Source organism: Panulirus ornatus, chromosome 19, assembly GCF_036320965.1.
Source record: "Panulirus ornatus isolate Po-2019 chromosome 19, ASM3632096v1, whole genome shotgun sequence".
Taxonomy (NCBI): domain Eukaryota; kingdom Metazoa; phylum Arthropoda; class Malacostraca; order Decapoda; family Palinuridae; genus Panulirus; species Panulirus ornatus.
Genome location: NC_092242.1, coordinates 60,640,083 through 60,660,997, shown reverse-complemented (window position 1 = coordinate 60,660,997; position 20,915 = coordinate 60,640,083). Strand labels below are relative to the sequence as shown.

General features: G+C 41.0%; 1 protein-coding gene across 2 annotated transcripts in view; it reads left to right on the top strand.

Annotated features, from left to right (window-relative positions):
• Sbf (SET domain binding factor) overlaps window positions 1-20,915 on the top strand; it is a 209,704-nt gene that overhangs the window by 140,670 nt on the left and 48,119 nt on the right. For both annotated transcript variants that reach the window (XM_071674009.1, XM_071674008.1), the window contains 3 exons: window positions 4,961-5,219; window positions 6,416-6,561; window positions 13,016-13,151. In XM_071674009.1, coding sequence (XP_071530110.1) covers window positions 4,961-5,219; window positions 6,416-6,561; window positions 13,016-13,151 — 541 coding nt within the window. The remainder of the gene's footprint in view (window positions 1-4,960; window positions 5,220-6,415; window positions 6,562-13,015; window positions 13,152-20,915) is intronic.

The following is a 20,915-nucleotide window of genomic DNA, read 5'->3' as shown; positions in this document are numbered from 1 at the left end:
ACTTAGGTTCTGGGAGCAATGAAAAATGTGTGGAAAGAGAGGACATTATCTCAGAGAGCAAAAATGAGTATGTTTGAAGGAATGGTAGTTACAACAGTATAATATGGTTGTAAGGCATGGGCTATAGATAGGGTTGTATGGAGGAAGGTGGATGTTTTGGAAAGGAAATGCTTGAGGACAATATATGGTGTGAGGTGGTTTGATCGAGTAAGTAATGAAAGGGTAAGAGATGTGTGGTAATAAAGAGAGTATGGTTGAGAGAGCAGAAGAGGGTGTGTTGAAATGGTTTGGAGATATGGAGAGAACGAGTGAGGAAACGTTGACAAAGAGGATATATGTGTCAGAGGTGGAGGAAACAAGGAGAAGCAGGAAACTAAATTGGAGGTGGAAGGATGGATTGAAAGAGATTTGGGTGATCAGGGCCTGAACATACAGGAGGGTGAGAAGCATGCAAGGAATAGAGCAAATTAGAACGATATGGTATACCGGGGTCAACATGCTGTCATTGGACTGAACCAATGCATGTGAAACGTCTGGGATAAACCATGGAAAGGTCTGTGGGGCCTGGATGTGGATAGGGAGCTGTGGTTTCGATGCATTACGCATGACAGCTAGAGACTGAGTGTGAACAAATGTGGCCCTTTTTGTCTGTTTTCAAGACATTACCTCATTGAAACAGGGGGTAGCAATGCTATTTCCTTTGAGGTGGGGTAGCGACAAGAATGGATGAAGTCATGCAAGTATGAATATGTACATGTGTATGTATGTAATATCTGTGTATGTGTATGTATATGTATGTATATGTGGGCATTTATGTATATGTGTGTGCCCACGCTACCTTGCTGATGTGGGCAACAGCGATTATGTATAATATAGATTGATAGAATATATACATACATACATACCCTAACGTAGACCAGGTATCCAATTTATCATCCAACCCGTAAGGGAGGATGAATAGCTGGTTGGACTGTGCACTGACTGATGCAACATTTTTATTGTGACACTTTCCTGTAATATAGGATATTTCTCTTTAACAGTATTTTTGATAATACATTCTTCACAAAAGGTTATTGCTCTCTTTTGAATGAAAAGGTGTATGTAGAATGATAATTGAATTTTTTAGTGAATTTTCAAAGACTTGGAAGCATATTTCATCAAAAGTGTGCCACAGTAAGTATCCTGGAGGATGCTTATTGAGACATCTATGTGTAAGAGTGTTGACTTTGTGTACCCAGATATTATGTATGATCATGTGCAGACATTATGAATGCATAGTTATGTATACTACTATGTCATTGATAAATAACATCATTTTTCTATGTATACTACTATATCATTAATAAATAACTTCATTGAATGAATTTAGATAACTTTTCCCTCCTGCTGATTGTAGCACATCTTTGGGGCTGTAGGAGGTCCTGGAGAAGGGGTCCTGAAGTAATATGTACTTAGTTTTCATTTTTTCATACTTATTTGTGGTTTCCCATGTTTGTGAGGAAGTGACAGGAACAGCCAAAGAAAGGTCTCATATGCTAACATCTTTTTTCTAACTGTCATGTGTAATGCATCAAAACCACAGCTCATTGACAGCTTGTCACCCCCTGTTTATTGCATTGTTCCAGTTTGATCTGTCCCTTGCATGCCTCCCATCCTCCTGCATGTTCAGGTCTCAAACTCCCAAATCTTCTATCCCTCTTTCCTTTCACCTCATTCTTGGTTTCTCCCTTCTCCATGTTCTATACACTTCTGACATAAAATATCCTCTTCATCATCCTCCAATTAATTGTCCTATCTGTATGTCCTAATCATTGTTGCACACCCTCTTCAATAGTCTCATACATGCTCTTCTTATTACCACACATCCTTCTTACCCTGTCATTTCTTATTTGGTTAACCCTCCTCACACCACATATTGTCCTCTTACATTTCACTTCCAGCATATCCACCCTCTTCTATATATTCTTATCTATGGCCCACACCTCACATCCATACAACACCAGTGAAACCACTGAACAATCATATGTGTACACCTTTGCCCCCATAAATGTTTAATTGACCTCTCTTTCCACACATTTCCTCATTGCTTAACGAACCTAAGTCCCTAAACCCACTCTGTGGCTCACTTTAGCTTCCAGGTTCCATTTGCTTTCATATCCATTTCCAGGTATCTGGAACACTCCACTTCCTCCAGGTACTCGTTGTGCAGACTCTTACTCCTAATAACCAGTCTGCCTTCACTGCTAAACCTAATTACTTGCTTTTACTCACATTTGCTTTTAACTTTCTTTCATAATAAACTGTCTTTAACATAAATACTAGCTTTTGTAATTTTTCACTGATATCTGACACCATCATCATCAGTAACTGATTCACCTCCCAAGATCTACCCCTGACAGACTACAGACTATGGAGACATTATATACTGCAGCTGGAGATCCACCTTTACCTGGAACCACTCACCCTTCTCTCTTACAAAACGCACATGTGCCTTATGTTTTTGGTAAAAAGCTCCCCACTGCTTTTGGTAGCTTTCCTCCCACACCATATATACAAAACACTCTCCACAGAGCATCTCTAACAACCTCATAACATGTGTTCTCCAGATCTGTAAAAACCTTATACAAATCCCTCTGTTTCTGTAGGTATTTGCCATGTACATTATCCAGAGAAGCACCTGATGCAAATATCCTCTTACACTTTTGAAATTACATTGTTCCTCTGTGCATGTCACCATCCTCCCAGTCCCACTTTCCTATAATGCTTACTAAGTACACTAAACAATTGTATACCTCTGTAATTTGCATATTTAGTTTCTTCCCCTTGCTTTGATAAAACAGCATGATATAGGCATTCTGCCAAGCCCTAGGAACCTCACCATGAGCCATACATACACTGAAAATCTTACCTAACCAATCAGTAAGACAATCTCTCCCTTTCATGAGAAATTCACATGCAGTCCCATCTACTCCAGCCATTTTACTGCACTTCATCTAATGCTAAGCTTTCACAGCATCTTCTCTTTTCACTAAACCCCTTGCCATGACTCTCTCCCTCTGCATACCTTTCTGTCCAAAACATTCCACATCTGCCACTGTATCATCAAACATGTTCAACATCCTTCAAAATGCTACATCTTTTCTGTCTGTTACCACTTTTTCATTTGCCCCATTTACCAATTTATACTTTCTCTTGGTTTTATCTCATTATTAACCTTTTTTCAAAACATTTTCTTGTTTTCCTTGAAGTTTGCTGATACCCACCTCCCCAACTCTCATTTGTGCCTTCTTTCAGGACCTGCACATTCCTCTTGACCTCCTGCCACTTTTTCTTATACATCTCCCAATCACTTTCACTCCTCTCCTGCCTTTAACACCCATACACCTCTCTTTTCTCTTCCACTAGCAACTTAACTTCCTCATCCCACCACTTGCTACCCTTTTTCACCTGTCTACCTCTGACCTCCTGCATGCCACACACTTTTCTCTCACATGTAAGCACTGTTTCTCTAAATATCTCCCGTTCCCCACCCAGTCCCCAAGGTACTTATACTCTCATTTTTGCTATTCTGCACATAATCATTCCTGTTAGCTCTTCCCACACACTTCTTTTCCAAGTTATCCTCTTCTCCTTAATCTTCATTTCACTCAGAGTTAAAACATCCAGTTAACTTTCCTCAAATATACTACCTATCTCCCCTCTCATTCTGGTTACATACACATTCAGACACACCCCAACCTGAGCTTTCGAGAGGATGAACACTCATATCTTTGTTTTTTCTTCAGTTCCAGCCATTATCGATCAAAATACATAGAGGAAAGTGTTTCCAGCACCTTGCTCCCACCCTTTTAGTCACCATATATGACATGCAGGGAATAAATGTGAAGTAGTGTTTTGCCTTTATACTTGTTTACTGTTTCCCACATTAGTTAGGTAGTGCCAAGATTCCCCAGTCCTCACCTAGGCCCTACATACCCATTGTTGTTTCTCAACTGCTTCATGTTCCCTGGATTAGTCTGTTGACAGCATGTTGATCAATGTTTACCACATAGCTTCAGGTCACTCTGTCTGGTGCACACTCCCAAAGTCCCAAACACTCTAAACCTTTGTCACTCCATCCTTCCACTTCTGATTCAGTCTCTCATTTCTCTTTGCCCCCTCAAATTTTGATACTTATACCTTTTTTGTCTGCCTATCCAGGCTATATGAAATGGTCAGGAAAAACTACAGAGAGGTGTGTGGGGCTTGGTTGTAGATGGAGTTCTGGTTCTGGTGTGTTATACATGATAACAATTAAGTGGATGTGAGCAAATGATGCTTTTTTTTTTTTTAGCACTACCTCACAGACACAGGAAAGAGAAAATAGATACAAAAATAAGGATAGATATGTCTACACTATAAGGCCCTTGACCAAGCTGATTTAGTATGGATGGAATTCCCATTATGATACAGGTGTTACCATCTTGATACAGGTATTACCATAAACATGGAAGCATATCCTGGCTTGCAATATCAAGAGTTATCCTCACGCACAAAAAGCACATCTCAGTCTAATGAATGAACCTGTGCTATGACTTTTGGATTTGCTTCTGTTTTAGATATGACAGTTTCTTTTTTTCTCGCTGACTGATTATTTTCTAAGGCTGTTGCTATGTTGGCTGTAGCTTTTTGGTATTTGCTTTGACAGGAAAACAGTATAGACTCTAGGATTGAAAGACACTTGCTTGATCATAACATATTATTTTGGTAACTTTTCCCTTTAATGTCATGCTGTGAGCTGACCTAAGACAACTTGCTCTTCCTGTTTCTTTCCATTTTCTGCTTTATACCAGCATGCCTTACCACATCCTCCTCTTCCTGACCTCACCTCCTCAACATCCGGGCAGCCAGTCACTCAGTCAGGTCTCCCAGGTGGCCTGCTGTTGTTTGTACTGACCTTCCCCCCTGCCCGTTTTATCAGGACAAGCGGGGGCAAGGGTACTGGCAGGATGGGGCGGTGGGGGTCCATGCGTGGGTCACGACCGGGCATGCTGTCCGGTGGTGGTGCAGGAGGGACCCTTGGGACCCTCCGCCACTATCCTACAACCACCCCTGCCCTTCGTTCCAGTATTAGCACGGGACCACGACTCTCTGTTGATTCATCCGACACTGGCTCCGAAGCGGTACAATCCTTCCACAAAGCTGCTCTCTATGTGTTTGGTGAAAAAACACAGATTAAGGTACGTTGATGAAAATGTAGATAATTATCCTTATCAAAAAATTTTATTTATGTTTATATATTTCTTTGTTTTCATACTCATTAATGCTGAGTTTTCCTTCATTCCTTTCTCATATTTTTATTTGTTGATAAAAGTAAGTGGCATTACCTCATTCATGTTATAGCAGAGATGTAGAGATGTATAGAGCAATTCTTTTTGGTTCTTGTTTCACTTCTAACCCTAATGTGGATAACTCTAACATTCCTTCACCCCTGATACTCCTCTTACTACTCGATCAATTCACAATTGAAGACTTCCAGAATTACTTCCATTGGTGGCAGAATCATTGGAGCGCTGACATACCATCAGAGGGACATTACTCTGAGGGAGACTGCTAGTGAAAATGCATATGCACTCAATTCTTTTAAATAAAGGCCAGGTCTTAGACCTTTTTGATTGCACCCCATATTTGCAATAGGAATTTATCTCTTGATGAATCTGCAAAAATTTATTTTATTAGAATATTTCAAAAAGCTTGCACCAGAATCATTCTTTGGTGTCATAGGAAGTGTAAAGATGTAGATTACATATACTGAGACTGTGAGAGATGGAGTGAAGCAGCATGATGAACAGAAAGTTACTTGTGGGGTATATAGAGATGCATTTTGCAATGTAAAATGCCAGTAAATAGATTTTATTTCATAATCATATATCCAGTACTCTCAAAGAATTAGTATAATGTATTGGAACTAGAACTCAAGACTGTTACATTCTTGACATCTAACTTAAATGGTGATCTTTCTGTGACCCAGATATATAAGGATACTGTAAGAGATGCAAGACCTTTGATGTGATTGAAACTTAAATCTGTATAATCTCTATCTTTGTGTGATAACACAATATCCCATTTTCCGAGCAGGATGCAAATGCTACATTATCCGTAAACAATTGTGCTCTAGTGACCATCTCTTATGATTAAAGTCAGACTTGACAATCGAGCCTGAAACTTTGATAGCTTTTGATGAAAATAAAAATTTCCAGGACCCAGTGAGGGTTTTGTCATTCTCTCCTTTAAATGAGTACAAAGGGAAACAAAATATCCCTGAGTTGGTTTATTACTCTAATCTGAATATTTTCCAGCTGGAACTTGCAAGAAAATGACCTAAAGTCATTTAGTGAAAATATATTAAAATCAGTCATATCTTGTGGTATATCAGGGCATCAAGACTGACGCTTACCACAAAACAGAATTCATCCCAGTGGACTACACAGAGGTACGTCAGATTAAATCCTCATTCAAGAAGTTAATGAGAGCCTGCATACCTTCTTCACCTGCTGCTGAGCCAGAGCAGTCCTTCTTCAGGTATGTCTTGACTTGCTTGTGAACTAAACAGTGATGTGTACAGTATATATTAGAGTATAGAAGAATTCATGTACTCACCGAGTGTGATTATTATTGTTTGAGGATATTATAACTGTTATATTTTGAATGTAGGTATCATTTACTGTTAGTGATATATATATGTATATATATAGAGCAAAAATGGCTTTGTTTGAAGGAATAGTGGTTCCAACAATGTTGTATGGTTGCGAGGCGTGGGCTATGGATAGAGTTGTGCGCAGGAGGATGGATGTGTTGGAAATGAGATGTTTGAGGACAATGTGTGGTGTGAGGTGGTTTGATCGAGTAAGTAACGTAAGGGTAAGAGAGATGTGTGGAAATAAAAAGAGCATGGTTGAGAGAGCAGAAGAGGGTGTTTTGAAATGGTTTGGGCACATGGAGAGAATGAGTGAGGAAAGATTGACCAAGAGGATATATGTGTCGGAGGTGGAGGGAACGAGGAGAAGTGGGAGACCAAATTGGAGGTGGAAAGATGGAGTGAAAAAGATTTTGAGTGAGCGGGGCCTGAACATGCAGGAGGGTGAAAGGAGGGCAAGGAATAGAGTGAATTGGATCGATGTAGTATACCGGGGTTGACGTGCTGTCAGTGGATTGAATCAGGGCATGTGAAGCATCTGGGGTAAACCATGGAAAGCTCTGTAGGTATGTATATTTGTGTGTGTGGATGTATGTATATACATGTGTATGGGGGTGGGTTGGGCCATTTCTTTCGTCTGTTTCCTTGCACTACCTCGCAAACGCGGGAGACAGCGGCAAAAAAAAAAAGAAAAAAAGAAAAAAAAATATATACATATATATATATATATATATATATATATATATATATATATATATAACAGGAGTTGTGGGAGTATGTGATAGAATGTAAGAAAGTAAATTCTCGATTAATATGGGTAAAACTGAAAGTTGATGGAGAGAGATGGGTGATTATTGGTGCGTATGCACCTGGGCATGAGAAGAAAGATCATGAGAGGCAAGTGTTTTGGGAGCAGCTGAATGAGTGTGTTAGTGGTTTTGATGCACAAGACCGGGTTATAGTGATGGGTGATTTGAATGCAAAGGTGAGTAATGTGGCAGTTGAGGGAATAATTGATATACATGGGGTGTTCAGTGCCGTAAATGGAAATGGTGAAGAGCTTGTAGATATATGTGCTGAAAAAGGACTGGTGATTGGGAATACCTGGTTTAAAAAGCTAGATATACATAAGTATACGTATGTAAGTAGGAGAGATGGCCAGAGAGCGTTATTGGATTACGTGTTAATCGACAGGCGCGCGAAAGAGAGACTTTTGGATGTAAAGTGCTGAGAGGTGCAACTGGAGGGATGTCTGATCATTATCTTGTGGAGGCTAAGGTGAAAATTTGTATGGGTTTTCAGAAAAGAAGAGTGAATGTTGGGGTGAAGAGGGTAGTGAGAGAGTAAGTGAGCTTGGGAAGGAGACTTGTGTGAGGAAGTACCAGGAGAGACTGAGTGCAGAATGGAAAAAGGTGAGAACAATGGAAGTAAGGGGAGTGGGGGAGGAATGGAATGTATTTAGGGAATCAGTGATGGATTGCGCAAAAGATGCTTGTGGCATGAGAAGCGTGGAAGGTGGGTTGATTAGAAAGGGTAGTGAGTGGTGGGATGAAGAAGTAAGATTATTAGTGAAAGAGAAGAGAGAGGCGTTTGGACGATTTTTGCAGGGAAAAAATGCAATTGAGTGGGAGATGTATAAAAGAAAGAGACAGGAGGTCAAGAGAAAGATGCAAGAGGTGAAAAAGAGGGCAATGAGAGTTGGGGTGAGAGAGTATCATTGAATTTTAGGGAAAATAAAAAGATGTTCTGGAAGGAGGTAAATAAAGTGCATAAGACAAGGGAGCAAATGGGAACTTCAGTGAAGGGTGCTAATAGGGAGGTGATAACAAGTAGTGGTGATGTGAGAAGGAGATGGAGTGAGTATTTTGAAGGTTTGTTGAATGTGTTTGATGATAGAGTGGCAGATATAGGATGTCTTGGTCGAGGTGGTGTGCAAAGTGAGAGGGTTAGGGAAAATGATTTGGTAAACAGAGAAGAGGTAGTAAAAGCTTTGCGGAAGATGAAAGCCGGCAAGGCAGCAGGTTTGGATGGTATTGCAGTGGAATTTATTGAAAAAGGGGGTGACTGTATTGTTGACTGGTTGGTAAGGTTATTTAATGTATGTATGACTCATGGTGAGGTGCCTGAGGATTGGCGGAATGCGTGCATAGTGCCGTTGTGCAAAGGCAATGGGGATAAGAGTGAGTGCTCAAATTACAGTTGTTGAGTATTCCTGGTAAATTATATGGGAGGGTATTGATTGAGAGGGTGAAGGCATGTACAGAGCATCAGATTGGGGAAGAGCAGTGTGGTTTCAGAAGTGGTAGAGGAAGTGTGGATCAGGTGTTTGCTTTGAAGAATGTATGTGAGAAATACTTAGAAAAGCAAATGGATTTGTATGTAGCATTTATGGATCTGGAGAAGGCATATGATAGAGTTGATAGAGATGCTCTGTGGAAGGTATTAAGAATATATGGTGTGGGAGGCAAGTTGTTAGAAGCAGTGAAAAGTTTTTATCGAGGATGTAAGGCATGTGTACGTGTAGGAAGAGAGGAAAGTGATTGGTTCTCAGTGAATGTAGGTTTGCGGCAGGGGTGTGTGATGTCTCCATGGTTGTTTAATTTGTTATATATATATATATATATACATATATATATATATATATATATATATATATATATATATATATATATATATATATATAAGGATTGGGGGAATGCATGCATAGTGACATTGTACAAAGGCATAGGGGATAAAGGTGAGTGCTCAAATTGCAGAGGTATAAGTTTGTTGAATATTCCTGGGAAATTATATGGGAGGGTATTGATTGAGAGGGTGAAGATATGTACAGAGTATCAGACTGGGGAAGAGCAGTGTGGTTTCAGAAGTGGTATAGGATGTGTGGATCAGGTGTTTGCTTTGAAGAATGTATGTGAGAAATACTTAGAAAAGCAAATGGATTTGTATTAGCATTTATGGATCTGGAGAAGGCATATGATAGAGTTGATAGAGATTCTCTGCGGAAGGTATTACGAATATATGGTTTAGGAGGCAGATTGTTAGAAGCAGTGAAAAGTTTTTATCGAGGATGCAAGGCATGTGTACGAGTAAGAAGAAAGGAAAGTGATTGGTTCTCAGTGAATGTTGGTTTGCGGCAGGGGTGCGTGATGTCTCCATGGTTGTTTGATTTGGTTATCGATGGGGTTGTTAGGGAGGTGAATGCAAGAGTTTTGGAAAGATGGGCAAGTATGCAGTCTGTTGTGGATGAGAGAGCTTGGGAAATGAGTCAGTTGTTGTTCACTGATGATACCACAGAGAGATGTGTGGTAATAAAAAGAGTGTGGTTGAGAGAGCAGAGGAGGGTGTTTTGAATGGTTTGGTCACATGGAGAGAATGAGTGAGGAAAGATTGAGAAAGAGGATATATGTGTCAGAGGTGGAGGGAACAAGGAAAAGTGTGAGACCAAATTGGAGGTGGAAGGATGGAGTGAAAAAGATTTTGAGTGATCGGGGCCTGAACATGTTGGAGGGTGAAAGGCGTGCAAGGAATAGAGTGAATTAGAACGATGTGGTATACCGGGGTCGACGTGCTCTCGATGGATTGAATCAGGGCATGTGAAGCGTCTGGGATAAACCATGGAAAGTTCTGTGGGGCCTGGATGTGGAAAGGGAGCTGTGGTTTTGGTGCATTATACATGACAGCTAGAGACTGAGTGTGAATGAATGTGGCCTTTGTTGCCTTTTCTTAGCACTACCTCACGCACATGCGAGGGGAGGGGGTTGATATTTCATGTGTGGCGAGGTGGCAGTGGGAATGAATAAAGGCAGACAGTATGAATTATGTACATGTGTATGTATGTATATGTCTGTGTATGTATATATATGTATACGTTGAGATGTATAGGTATGTATATTTGCGTGTGTGGATGTGTATCCTAAATCAATGAATTCCTTTATCCTTGGGGATATTCTAATAAGAAAACTACCCATGTATCTCCTACATTTTGTAAGAGCCAACTGATAGAGGCTGGAGTGGGAGCTTGGTTACCCTAACCTCTTTGTGTTATCAGTTTACAAAAACAGAAGCAGAAGAAAGAACTAATCAACAATATCTCCTGAAGGCTCATGCTATGGAGTTTGAATGTTTATGGACATAACCAAGATGAAGAGACAAGTTTTCTTTTTAATGGGAGGAACTTGGATATCTTGACTTGAGGGAGACTTTCTTGAAGATGAAGGGGATAAAATGGTTTGGGAATGTTCAGGGGGTTAAGTCTTGGTTTAGTGTGAAGGTAGGAGTAAGGAAGAGGGTGGCATTGTTGGTGAAGGAGTTGTGTGATTGCGTTAAAGAGCATAAGAAAGTGAGCTCAAGATTGATGTGTATTAGGAAGAAAGTAGACAAATAGAAGTGGATTATTACTAGCAGTCTCCTGGCTCCAGGTGGACAAAATGTCTTGTACAGATGGCATATCTCCCTAATTCTTAAAGGAATGTATTTCTAAGCTCACTCCTGTCCTCACTTGCCTATTTTCTGCTTATAATGGGAAATTCCTAAAGGAAACTTCAGAAGCTGGTAACAGAGTTTGGGAGTGTGTGTGTAAGGAGAAAGTTGCCAGACCAGGTCCCAGGTTCCATTCATTTGGGGGTCCTAAAAATGAAAAATCCAATGTTCCTTCAATTATTGCAGAGGCTGATAGCCTTTTAGGCTCAGAAAATGAGAAGGTTCAACATTCCATAAATTATCCCAGGGCCCAGGTACCTGGAAGGCCTATAAATGAGAAGATCTAACTTTCTTTACTTATGCATGCTAGGGTCTGATCTCTTAGGGAGGGAGCCTGTAAATGAGATGATCTGACTTTCCTTAATCCCAGGGCCCAATATTTCGGTAGGACTCTGAAGATGAGGTCTGATTAACCTGGAATTATCACCATGACTTTATGACTGTTTAATTTACCGGAAATTTGAAATTTGGTAAAGCTTGTCTGATTTTCTTTAGATATACATGTATACAGTATTTACTGTATATGGTCTCATTACATTTTTCAAAGATCTGATAAGGATGGTGTGGTAAACATTTTGGCACTAGAGCCTGAGAATTCTTAATACACCACTGGATGAAACCATGGGGCTGAAATGAATCAAAGAGTGGGAGAGGGAGCTAAGGTTCTTGGTGCTTTAAGGAGCATGTGGATGGAGAGAGAGCTGTGTATGTTAGAACAGCAATGGGTTTGTGCCAAGAGTGTAGTAGTTCAAATAGTGTTTTATGGATGTGTTTTGGTAGTAAACACAAAAGAAAGGAAAAGGGTAGATGTACTGGAAATGAAATGCCCAAGGATGATTTGTGGTGTGGGTTGGATTTATCATATAAGGAATAGGAGTGTTAAGTAGGTATAGAAGTAAGGCATGGACGACCATGTTATTGTAATTAGTGTTCCTCACTGTGACATATTTTTACTGGCTTCCCAGAGCTGAGCACATATGTTTGAATCCTGGTTGCAACAGTCTGTCCACAGTCAACCCAGCTGTTCATCCACCTGAAGGTGTTGGTCAATTAAATGGTTTGGCTTCAGCTAGCATTAATGAGATGACTACGATTAGGGTTTCAGTTGTCCTTGGCACATCAGTGTAACAAAAAAGTGTAATCTGACTGCGTTTGGTAACAAAACAAGAATGACAGAGAAGATCTACTTGTCACAAGTAAAGGAAACAAGGGAAAGGAGGGAGACCAAGAAAGATGGATGAAAGGATGATATAGAGCAGGCTGTGCGGTATCAGGAATTGAATATTCAGGAAGGTGAGAGGAGTTCATGGGCTAGAAGGAGTTAGATTAATGTTGTAATGTGCTGTCAGTGAGGTTAACCAGGACATAGATAGACAGATAGATAGCGCATGTGTGCAGATGAGCCGCTTGTTTGTTTGTGCTAAGGTGGGCAAGGCTACTAGATATAGAAAATCAGTATTAGTATAGTATTATAATTCTTGTTTTTGTATATTCCCATCATTGTCATGAATGGAGAGGTTATGATTCTCAAACTTTCTTTGCAGTCATATTAGATTGCTTTTAATTTAGAATGGCTCTAGTACAAATTTCTGAAAGTTAATGGGATTGCTATAATCATTGTTGACTCATAAAAATAATGATGGTAAATTTTGAGATTGGGTAGCTTCATATGAATGGTAGTAATGAATGTATAGTGGTGGTGATATTGTATTTTGGAAAGACCGTTAGACCAGTGATGGTAAACATCATATTTTAGGAGGATTACCAAGAGTGATAATTATCATAAATCCTAGGAGTCAGTGTTTGGTCTGCTATATGTGAAGAATGAATTGAGTTGACCCATTTTTTCTGATATTTCAGGGCAATTGAGAGCAGTGAGTGGCTAAACCAGATAGAATCTCTACTTCAAGTTTCTGGAGCTATAGTGGACCTCATAGACCTGCTTAGTGCATCTGTTATGGTGCTGTTGGAGGATGGCTGGGATTTTACTGCTCAAGTAAGGATTCCTTTCTCTCTCAATGTATGTCAATGATAGGTTAGAAGGAAAACACACAATGAACGTGAGTTACTGTAAATGTGGACTAATTTAGACCACCAAAAACAAAACTAGATGACATTAGAATAATTTTACTAAAAATTGAAGAAATTTTGAAGGGATTAGAGAAACCTGACGTGCTGATGAAATGGACTGGTGACTTTGATATCCATTTTATTGAATGGCAGGAAAGAGGAGTAGATCATGAATGCAGGTACAGTTGCAGAGGAATGAATATTGTATATATCAGGGTTGACATGCTGTCAGTGGACTGAACCAGGGCATGTGAAATGTCTGGGGTAAACCGTGGAAAGGTCTGTGGGACCTGGATGTGAATAGGAAGCTGTGGTTCCGGTGCAGTACACATGACAGCTAGAGACTGAGTGTGAATATATGTGGCTTTTGTCTGTTTTCCTGACACTACCTCACTGATGCAGGGGGTGGCGATGCTGTTTCCTGTGGGGCAAAGTGTTGCTGGGAATGGATGAAGGCAAACAAGTATGAATACGTACATGTGTATATATGTATATGTCTATGTATGTGTATGTATCTTTATGTATATGTTTATATGTTGACAATTTCATCATGTTTCCTGGTGCTACCTTGCTGAAGCAGGAAATGGTGATCATGTATGATAAAGATAATGATAATGATAATGGATCAGGCCATTCTTTCGTCTGTTTCCTTGCACTACCTCGCTAACACGGGAGACAGCGACAAAGCAAAATAAATAAATAAATAAATGAATAATAATCATAGGGGATAGGGGAGAAAGAATGCTTCCCACATATTCTCTGCGTGTCGTAGAAGGCGACTAAAAGGGGAGGGAGTGGGTGGCTGGAAATCCTCCCCTCTCGTTTTTTTTTCATTTTCCAAAAGAAGGAACAGAGAAGGGGGCCAGGTGAGGATATTCCCTCAAAGGCCCAGTCCTCCGTTCTTAACGCTACCTTGCTAACAAGGGAAATGGCGAATAGTATGAAAGAAAGAAAGAATAATAATGATAGTAATAATAATAATGATAATAGTAATAGTAATAGGGGGTGACTGTATTGTTGACTGGTTGGTAAGGTTATTCAATGTATGTATGATTCATGGTGAGGTGCCTAAGGATGGGCGGAATGCATGCATAGTGCCATTGTATAAAGGCAAAGGGGATAAGAGTGAGTGCTCAAATTACAGAGGTATAAGTTTGTTGAGTATTCCTGGTAAATTATATGGGAGGGTATTGATTGAGAGGGTGAAGGCATGTACAGAGCATCAGATTGGGGAAGAGCAGTGTGGTTTCAGAAGTGGTAGAGGATATGTGGATCAGGTGTTTGCTTTGAAGAATGTATGTGAGAAATACTTAGAAAAGCAAATGGATTTGTATGTAGCATTTATGGATCTGGAGAAGGCATATGATAGAGTTGATAGAGATGCTCTGTGGAAGGTATTAAGAGTATATGGTGTGGGAGGCAAGTTGTTAGAAGCAGTGAAAAGTTTTTATCGAGGATGTAAGGCATGTGTACGTGTAGGAAGAGAGGAAAGTGATTGGTTCTCAGTGAATGTAGGTTTACGGCAGGGGTGTGTGATGTCTCCATGGTTGTTTAATTTATTTATGGATGGGGTTGTTAGGGAGGTGAATGCAAGAGTTTTGGAAAGAGGAGCAAGTATGAAGTCTGTTGGGGATGAGAGAGCTTGGGAAGTGAGTCAGTTGTTGTTCGCTGATGATACAGCGCTGGTGGCTGATTCATGTGAGAAACTGCAGAAGCTGGTGACTGAGTTTGGTAAAGTGTGTGAAAGAAGAAAGTTAAGAGTAAATGTGAATAAGAGCAAGGTTATTAGGTACAGTAGGGTTGAGGGTCAAGTCAATTGGGAAGAAAGTTTGAATGGAGAAAAACTGGAGGAAGTAAAGTGTTTTAGATATCTGGGAGTGGATCTGGCAGCGGATGGAACCATGGAAGCGGAAGTGAATCGTAGGGTGGGGGAGGGGGCGAAAATCCTGGGAGCCTTGAAGAATGTTTGGAAGTCGAGAACATTATCTCGGAAAGCAAAAATGGGTATGTTTGAAGGAATAGTGGTTCCAACAATGTTGTATGGTTGCGAGGCGTGGGCTATGGATAGAGTTGTGTGCAGGAGGGTGGATGTGCTGGAAATGAGATGTTTGAGGACAATATGTGGTGTGAGGTGGTTTGATCAAGTAAGTAATGCAAGGGTAAGAGAGATGTGTGGAAATAAGAAGAGCATGGTTGAGAGAGCAGAAGAGGGTGTTTTGAAATGGTTTGGGCACATGGAGAGAATGAGTGAGGAAAGATTGACCAAGAGGATATATGTGTCGGAGGTGGAGGGAACCAAATTGGAGGTGGAAAGATGGAGTGAAAAAGATTTTGAGTGATCGGGGCCTGAACATGCAGGAGGGTGAAAGGAGGGCAAGGAATAGAGTGAATTGGATCGATGTAGTACACTGGGGTCGACGTGCTGTCAATGGATTGAATCAGGGCATGTGAAACGTCTGGGGTAAACCATGGAAATTTCTGTGGGGCCTGGATGTGGAGGAGGAGCTGTGGTTTCGGGCATTATTGCATGACAGCTGGAGACTGAGTGTGAACGAGTGGGGCCTTTGTTGTCTTTTCCTAGCACTACCTCGCACACATGAGGGGGAAGGGGGATGGTATTCCATGTGTGGTGAGGTGGTGATGGGAATGAATAAAGGCAGACAGTGTGAATTGTGTGCATGTGTATACATGTATATGTCTGTGTGTGTATATATATGGGTACCTTAAGATGTATGGGTATGTATATTTGCGTGTGGGGACGTGTATATATATACATGTGTATGGGGGTGGATTGGGCCATTTCTTTCGTCTGTTTCCTTGCGCTACCTCGCAAACGCGGGAGACAGCGACAAAGCAAAATAGATAAAATATAAATATAGTAATAGTAATGATAATAATAATAATGATGAAAATAATGATAATGATAATAATAATAATAATGATAATAATAATAATAATAATAATAATAATAATAATAATAATAATAATAATAAAGAAAAGAAGAGTGAATGTTGGGGTGAAGAAGGTGGTGAGAGTAAGTGAGCTTGGGAAGGAGACCTGTGTGAGGAAGTATCAGGAGAGACTGTGTACAGAATGGAAAAAGGTGAGAACAATGGAAGTAAGGGGAGTGGGGGAGGAATGGGATGTATTTAGGGAATCAGTGATGGATTGCGCAAAAGATGCTTGTGGCATGAGAAGAGTGGGAGGTGGGCTGTTTAGAAAGGGTAGTGAGTGGTGGGATGAAGAAGTAAGAGTATTAGTGAAAGAGAAGAGAGAGGCATTTGGACGATTTTTGCAGGGAAAAAATGCAATTGAGTGGGAGAAGTATAAAAGAAAGAGACAAGAGGTCAAGAGAAAGGTGCAAGAGGTGAAAAAAAGGGCAAATGAGAGTTGGGGTGAGAGACTATCAGTAAATTTTAGGGAGAATAAAAAGATGTTCTGGAAGGAGGTAAATAGGGTGCGTAAGACAAGGGAGCAAATGGGAACTTCAGTGAAGGGCGTAAATGGGGAGGTGATAACAAGTAGTGGTGATGTGAGAAGGAGATGGAATGAGTATTTTGAAGGTTTGTTGAATGTGTCTGATGACAGAGTGGCAGATATAGGGTGTTTTGGTCGAGGTGGTGTGCAAAGTGAGAGGGTTAGGGAAAATGATTTGGTAAACAGAGAAGAGGTAGTAAAAGCTTTGCGGAAGATGAAAGCCGGCAAGGCAGCAGGTTTGGATGGTATTGCAGTGGAATTTATAAAAAAAGGGGGTGACTGTATTGTTGACTGGTTGGTAAGGTTATTTAATGTATGTATGACTCATGGTGAGGTGCCTGAGGATTGGCGGAATGCGTGCATAGTGCCATTGTACAAAGGCAAAGGGGATAAGAGTGAGTGCTCAAATTACAGAGGTATAAGTTTGTTGAGCATTCCTGGTAAATTATATGGGAGGGTATTGATTGAGAGGGTGAAGGCATGTACAGAGCATCAGATTGGGGAAGAGCAGTGTGGTTTCAGAAGTGGTAGAGGATGTGTGGATCAGGTGTTTGCTTTGAAGAATGTATGTGAGAAATGCTTAGAAAAGCAAATGGATTTGTATGTAGCATTTATGAATCTGGAGAAGGCATATGATAGAGTTGATAGAGATGCTCTGTGGAAGGTATTAAGAATATATGGTGTGGGAGGCAAGTTGTTAGAAGCAGTGAAAAGTTTTTATCGAGGATGTAAGGCATGTGTACGTGTAGGAAGAGAGGAAAGTGATTGGTTCTCAGTGAATGTAGGTTTGCGGCAGGGGTGTGTGATGTCTCCATGGTTGTTTAATTTGTTTATGGATGGGGTTGTTAGGGAGGTAAATGCAAGAGTCTTGGAAAGAGGGGCAAGTATGAAGTCTGTTGGGGATGAGAGAGCTTGGGAAGTGAGTCAGTTGTTGTTCGCTGATGATACAGCGCTGGTGGCGGATTCATGTGAGAAACTGCAGAAGCTGGTGACGGAGTTTGGTAAAGTGTGTGGAAGAAGAAAGTTAAGAGTAAATGTGAATAAGAGCAAGGTTATTAGGTACAGTAGGGTTGAGGGTCAAGTCAATTGGGAGGTGAGTTTGAATGGAGAAAAACTGGAGGAAGTGAAGTGTTTTAGATGTCTGGGAGTGGATCTGTCAGCGGATGGAACCATGGAAGCGGAAGTGGATCATAGGGTGGGGGAGGGGGCGAAAATTTTAGGAGCCTTGAAAAATGTGTGGAAGTCGAGAACATTATCCCGGAAAGCAAAAATGGGTATGTTTGAAGGAATAGTGGTTCCAACAATGTTGTATGGTTGCGAGACGTGGGCTATGGATAGAGTTGTGCGCAGGAGGATGGATGTGCTGGAAATGAGATGTTTGAGGACAATGTGTGGTGTGAGGTGGTTTGATCGAGTAAGTAACGTAAGGGTAAGAGAGATGTGTGGAAATAAAAAGAGCGTGGTTGAGAGAGCAGAAGAGGGTGTTTTGAAGTGGTTTGGGCACATGGAGAGAATGAGTGAGGAAAGATTGACCAAGAGGATATATGTGTCGGAGGTGGAGGGAACGAGGAGAAGAGGGAGACCAAATTGGAGGTGGAAAGATGGAGTGAAAAGGATTTTGTGTGATTGGGGCCTGAACATGCAGGAGGGTGAAAGGAGGGCAAGGAATAGAGTGAATTGGAGCGATGTGGTATACAGGGGTTGACGTGCTGTCAGTGGATTGAATCAAGGCATGTGAAGCGTCCGGGGTAAACCATGGAAAGCTGTGTAGGTATGTATATTTGCGTGTGTGGACGTGTGTATGTACATGTGTATGGGGGGGGTTGGGCCATTTCTTTCGTCTGTTTCCTTGCGCTACCTCGCAAACGCGGGAGACAGCGACGAGGTATAAAAAAAAAAAAAAAAAAATAATAATGATAATAATGATAATGATAATGATAATAATATGATAATAATAATAATTATCCTTGGGATAGGGGAGAAAGAATACCTCCCACACATTCCCTGCGTGTCGTAAACGGCATCTAAAAGGGGAAGGAGCGGGGGGCTGGAAATCCTCCCCTCCAGTTTTGACTTTTTCAAAACAAGGAACAGAGAATGGGGCCAAGTGAGGATTTTCCCTCTTAGGCTCAGTCCTCTGTTCTTAATGCTACCTCACTAATGTGGGAAATGGTGAATATGTATGAAAAAATAATAGTAATGATAATATATACATATAAGTATATAAGTATACTTATGTAAGTAGGAGAGATGGCCAGAGAGCGTTATTGGATTACGTGTTAATTGACAGGCGCGCGAAAGAGAGACTTTAGGATGTTAATGTGCTGAGAGGTGCAACTGGAGGGATGTCTGATCATTATCTTGTGGAGGCTAAGGTGAAGATTTGTATGGGTTTTCAGAAAAAAAAAGTGAATGTTGGGGTGAAGAGGGTGGTGAGAGTAAGTGAGTTTGGGAAGGAGACTTGTGTGAGGAAGTACCAGGAGAGACTGAGTACAGAATGGAAAAAGGTGAGAACAATGGAAGTAAGGGGAGTGGGGGAGGAATGGGATGTATTTAGGGAATCAGTGATGGATAGCGCAAAAGATGCTTGTGGCATGAGAAGAGTGGGAGGTGGGTTGATTAGAAAGGGTAGTGAGTGGTGGGATGAAGAAGTAAGAGTATTAGTGAAAGAGAAGAGAGAGGCATTTGGACGATTTTTGCAGGGAAAAAATGCAGTTGAGTGGGAGACGTATAAAAGAAAGAGACAGGAGGTCAAGAGAAAGGTGAAAGAGAGGTGAAAAAAAAGGGCAAATGAGAGTTGGGGTGAGAGAGTATCATTAAATTTTAGGGAGAATAAAAAGATGTTCTGGAAGGAGGTAAATAAAGTGCGTAAGACAAGGGAGCAAATGGGAACTTCAGTGAAGGGCGCAAATGGGGAGGTGATAACAAGTAGTGGTGATGTGAGAAGGAGATGGAGTGAGTATTTTGAAGGTTTGTTGAATGTGTTTGATGATAGAGTGGCAGATATAGGGTGTTTTGGTCGAGGTGGTGTGCAAAGTGAGAGGGTTAGGGAAAATGATTTGGTAAACAGAGAAGAGGTAGTAAAAGCTTTGCGGAAGATGAAAGCCGGCAAGGCAGCAGGTTTGGATGGTATTGCAGTGGAATTTATTAAAAAAGGGGGTGACTGTATTGTTGACTGGTTGGTAAGGTTATTTAATGTATGTATGACTCATGGTGAGGTGCCTGAGGATTGGCGGAATGCGTGCATAGTGCCATTGTACAAAGGCAAAGGGGATAAGAGTGAGTGCTCAAATTACAGAGGTATAAGTTTGTTGAGTATTCCTGGTAAATTATATGGGAGGGTATTGATTGAGAGGGTGAAGGCATGTACAGAGCATCAGATTGGGGAAGAGCAGTGTGGTTTCAGAAGTGGTAGAGGATGTGTGGATCAGGTGTTTGCTTTGAAGAATGTATGTGAGAAATACTTAGAAAAGCAAATGGATTTGTATGTAGCATTTATGAATCTGGAGAAGGCATATGATAGAGTTGATAGAGATGCTCTGTGGAAGGTATTAAGAATATATGGTGTGGGAGGCAAGTTGTTAGAAGCAGTGAAAAGTTTTTATCGAGGATGTAAGGCATGTGTACGTGTAGGAAGAGAGGAAAGTGATTGGTTCTCAGTGAATGTAGGTTTGCGGCAGGGGTGTGTGATGTCTCCATGGTTGTTTAATTTGTTTATGGATGGGGTTGTTAGGGAGGTAAATGCAAGAGTCTTGGAAAGAGGGGCAAGTATGAAGTCTGTTGGGGATGAGAGAGCTTGGGAAGTGAGTCAGTTGTTGTTCGCTGATGATACAGCGCTGGTGGCGGATTCATGTGAGAAACTGCAGAAGCTGGTGACGGAGTTTGGTAAAGTGTGTGGAAGAAGAAAGTTAAGAGTAAATGTGAATAAGAGCAAGGTTATTAGGTACAGTAGGGTTGAGGGTCAAGTCAATTGGGAGGTGAGTTTGAATGGAGAAAAACTGGAGGAAGTGAAGTGTTTTAGATATCTGGGAGTGGATCTGTCAGCGGATGGAACCATGGAAGCGGAAGTGCATCATAGGGTGGGGGAGGGGGCGAAAATTTTGGGAGCCTTGAAAAATGTGTGGAAGTCGAGAACATTATCCCGGAAAGCAAAAATGGGTATGTTTGAAGGAATAGTGGTTCCAACAATGTTGTATGGTTGCGAGACGTGGGC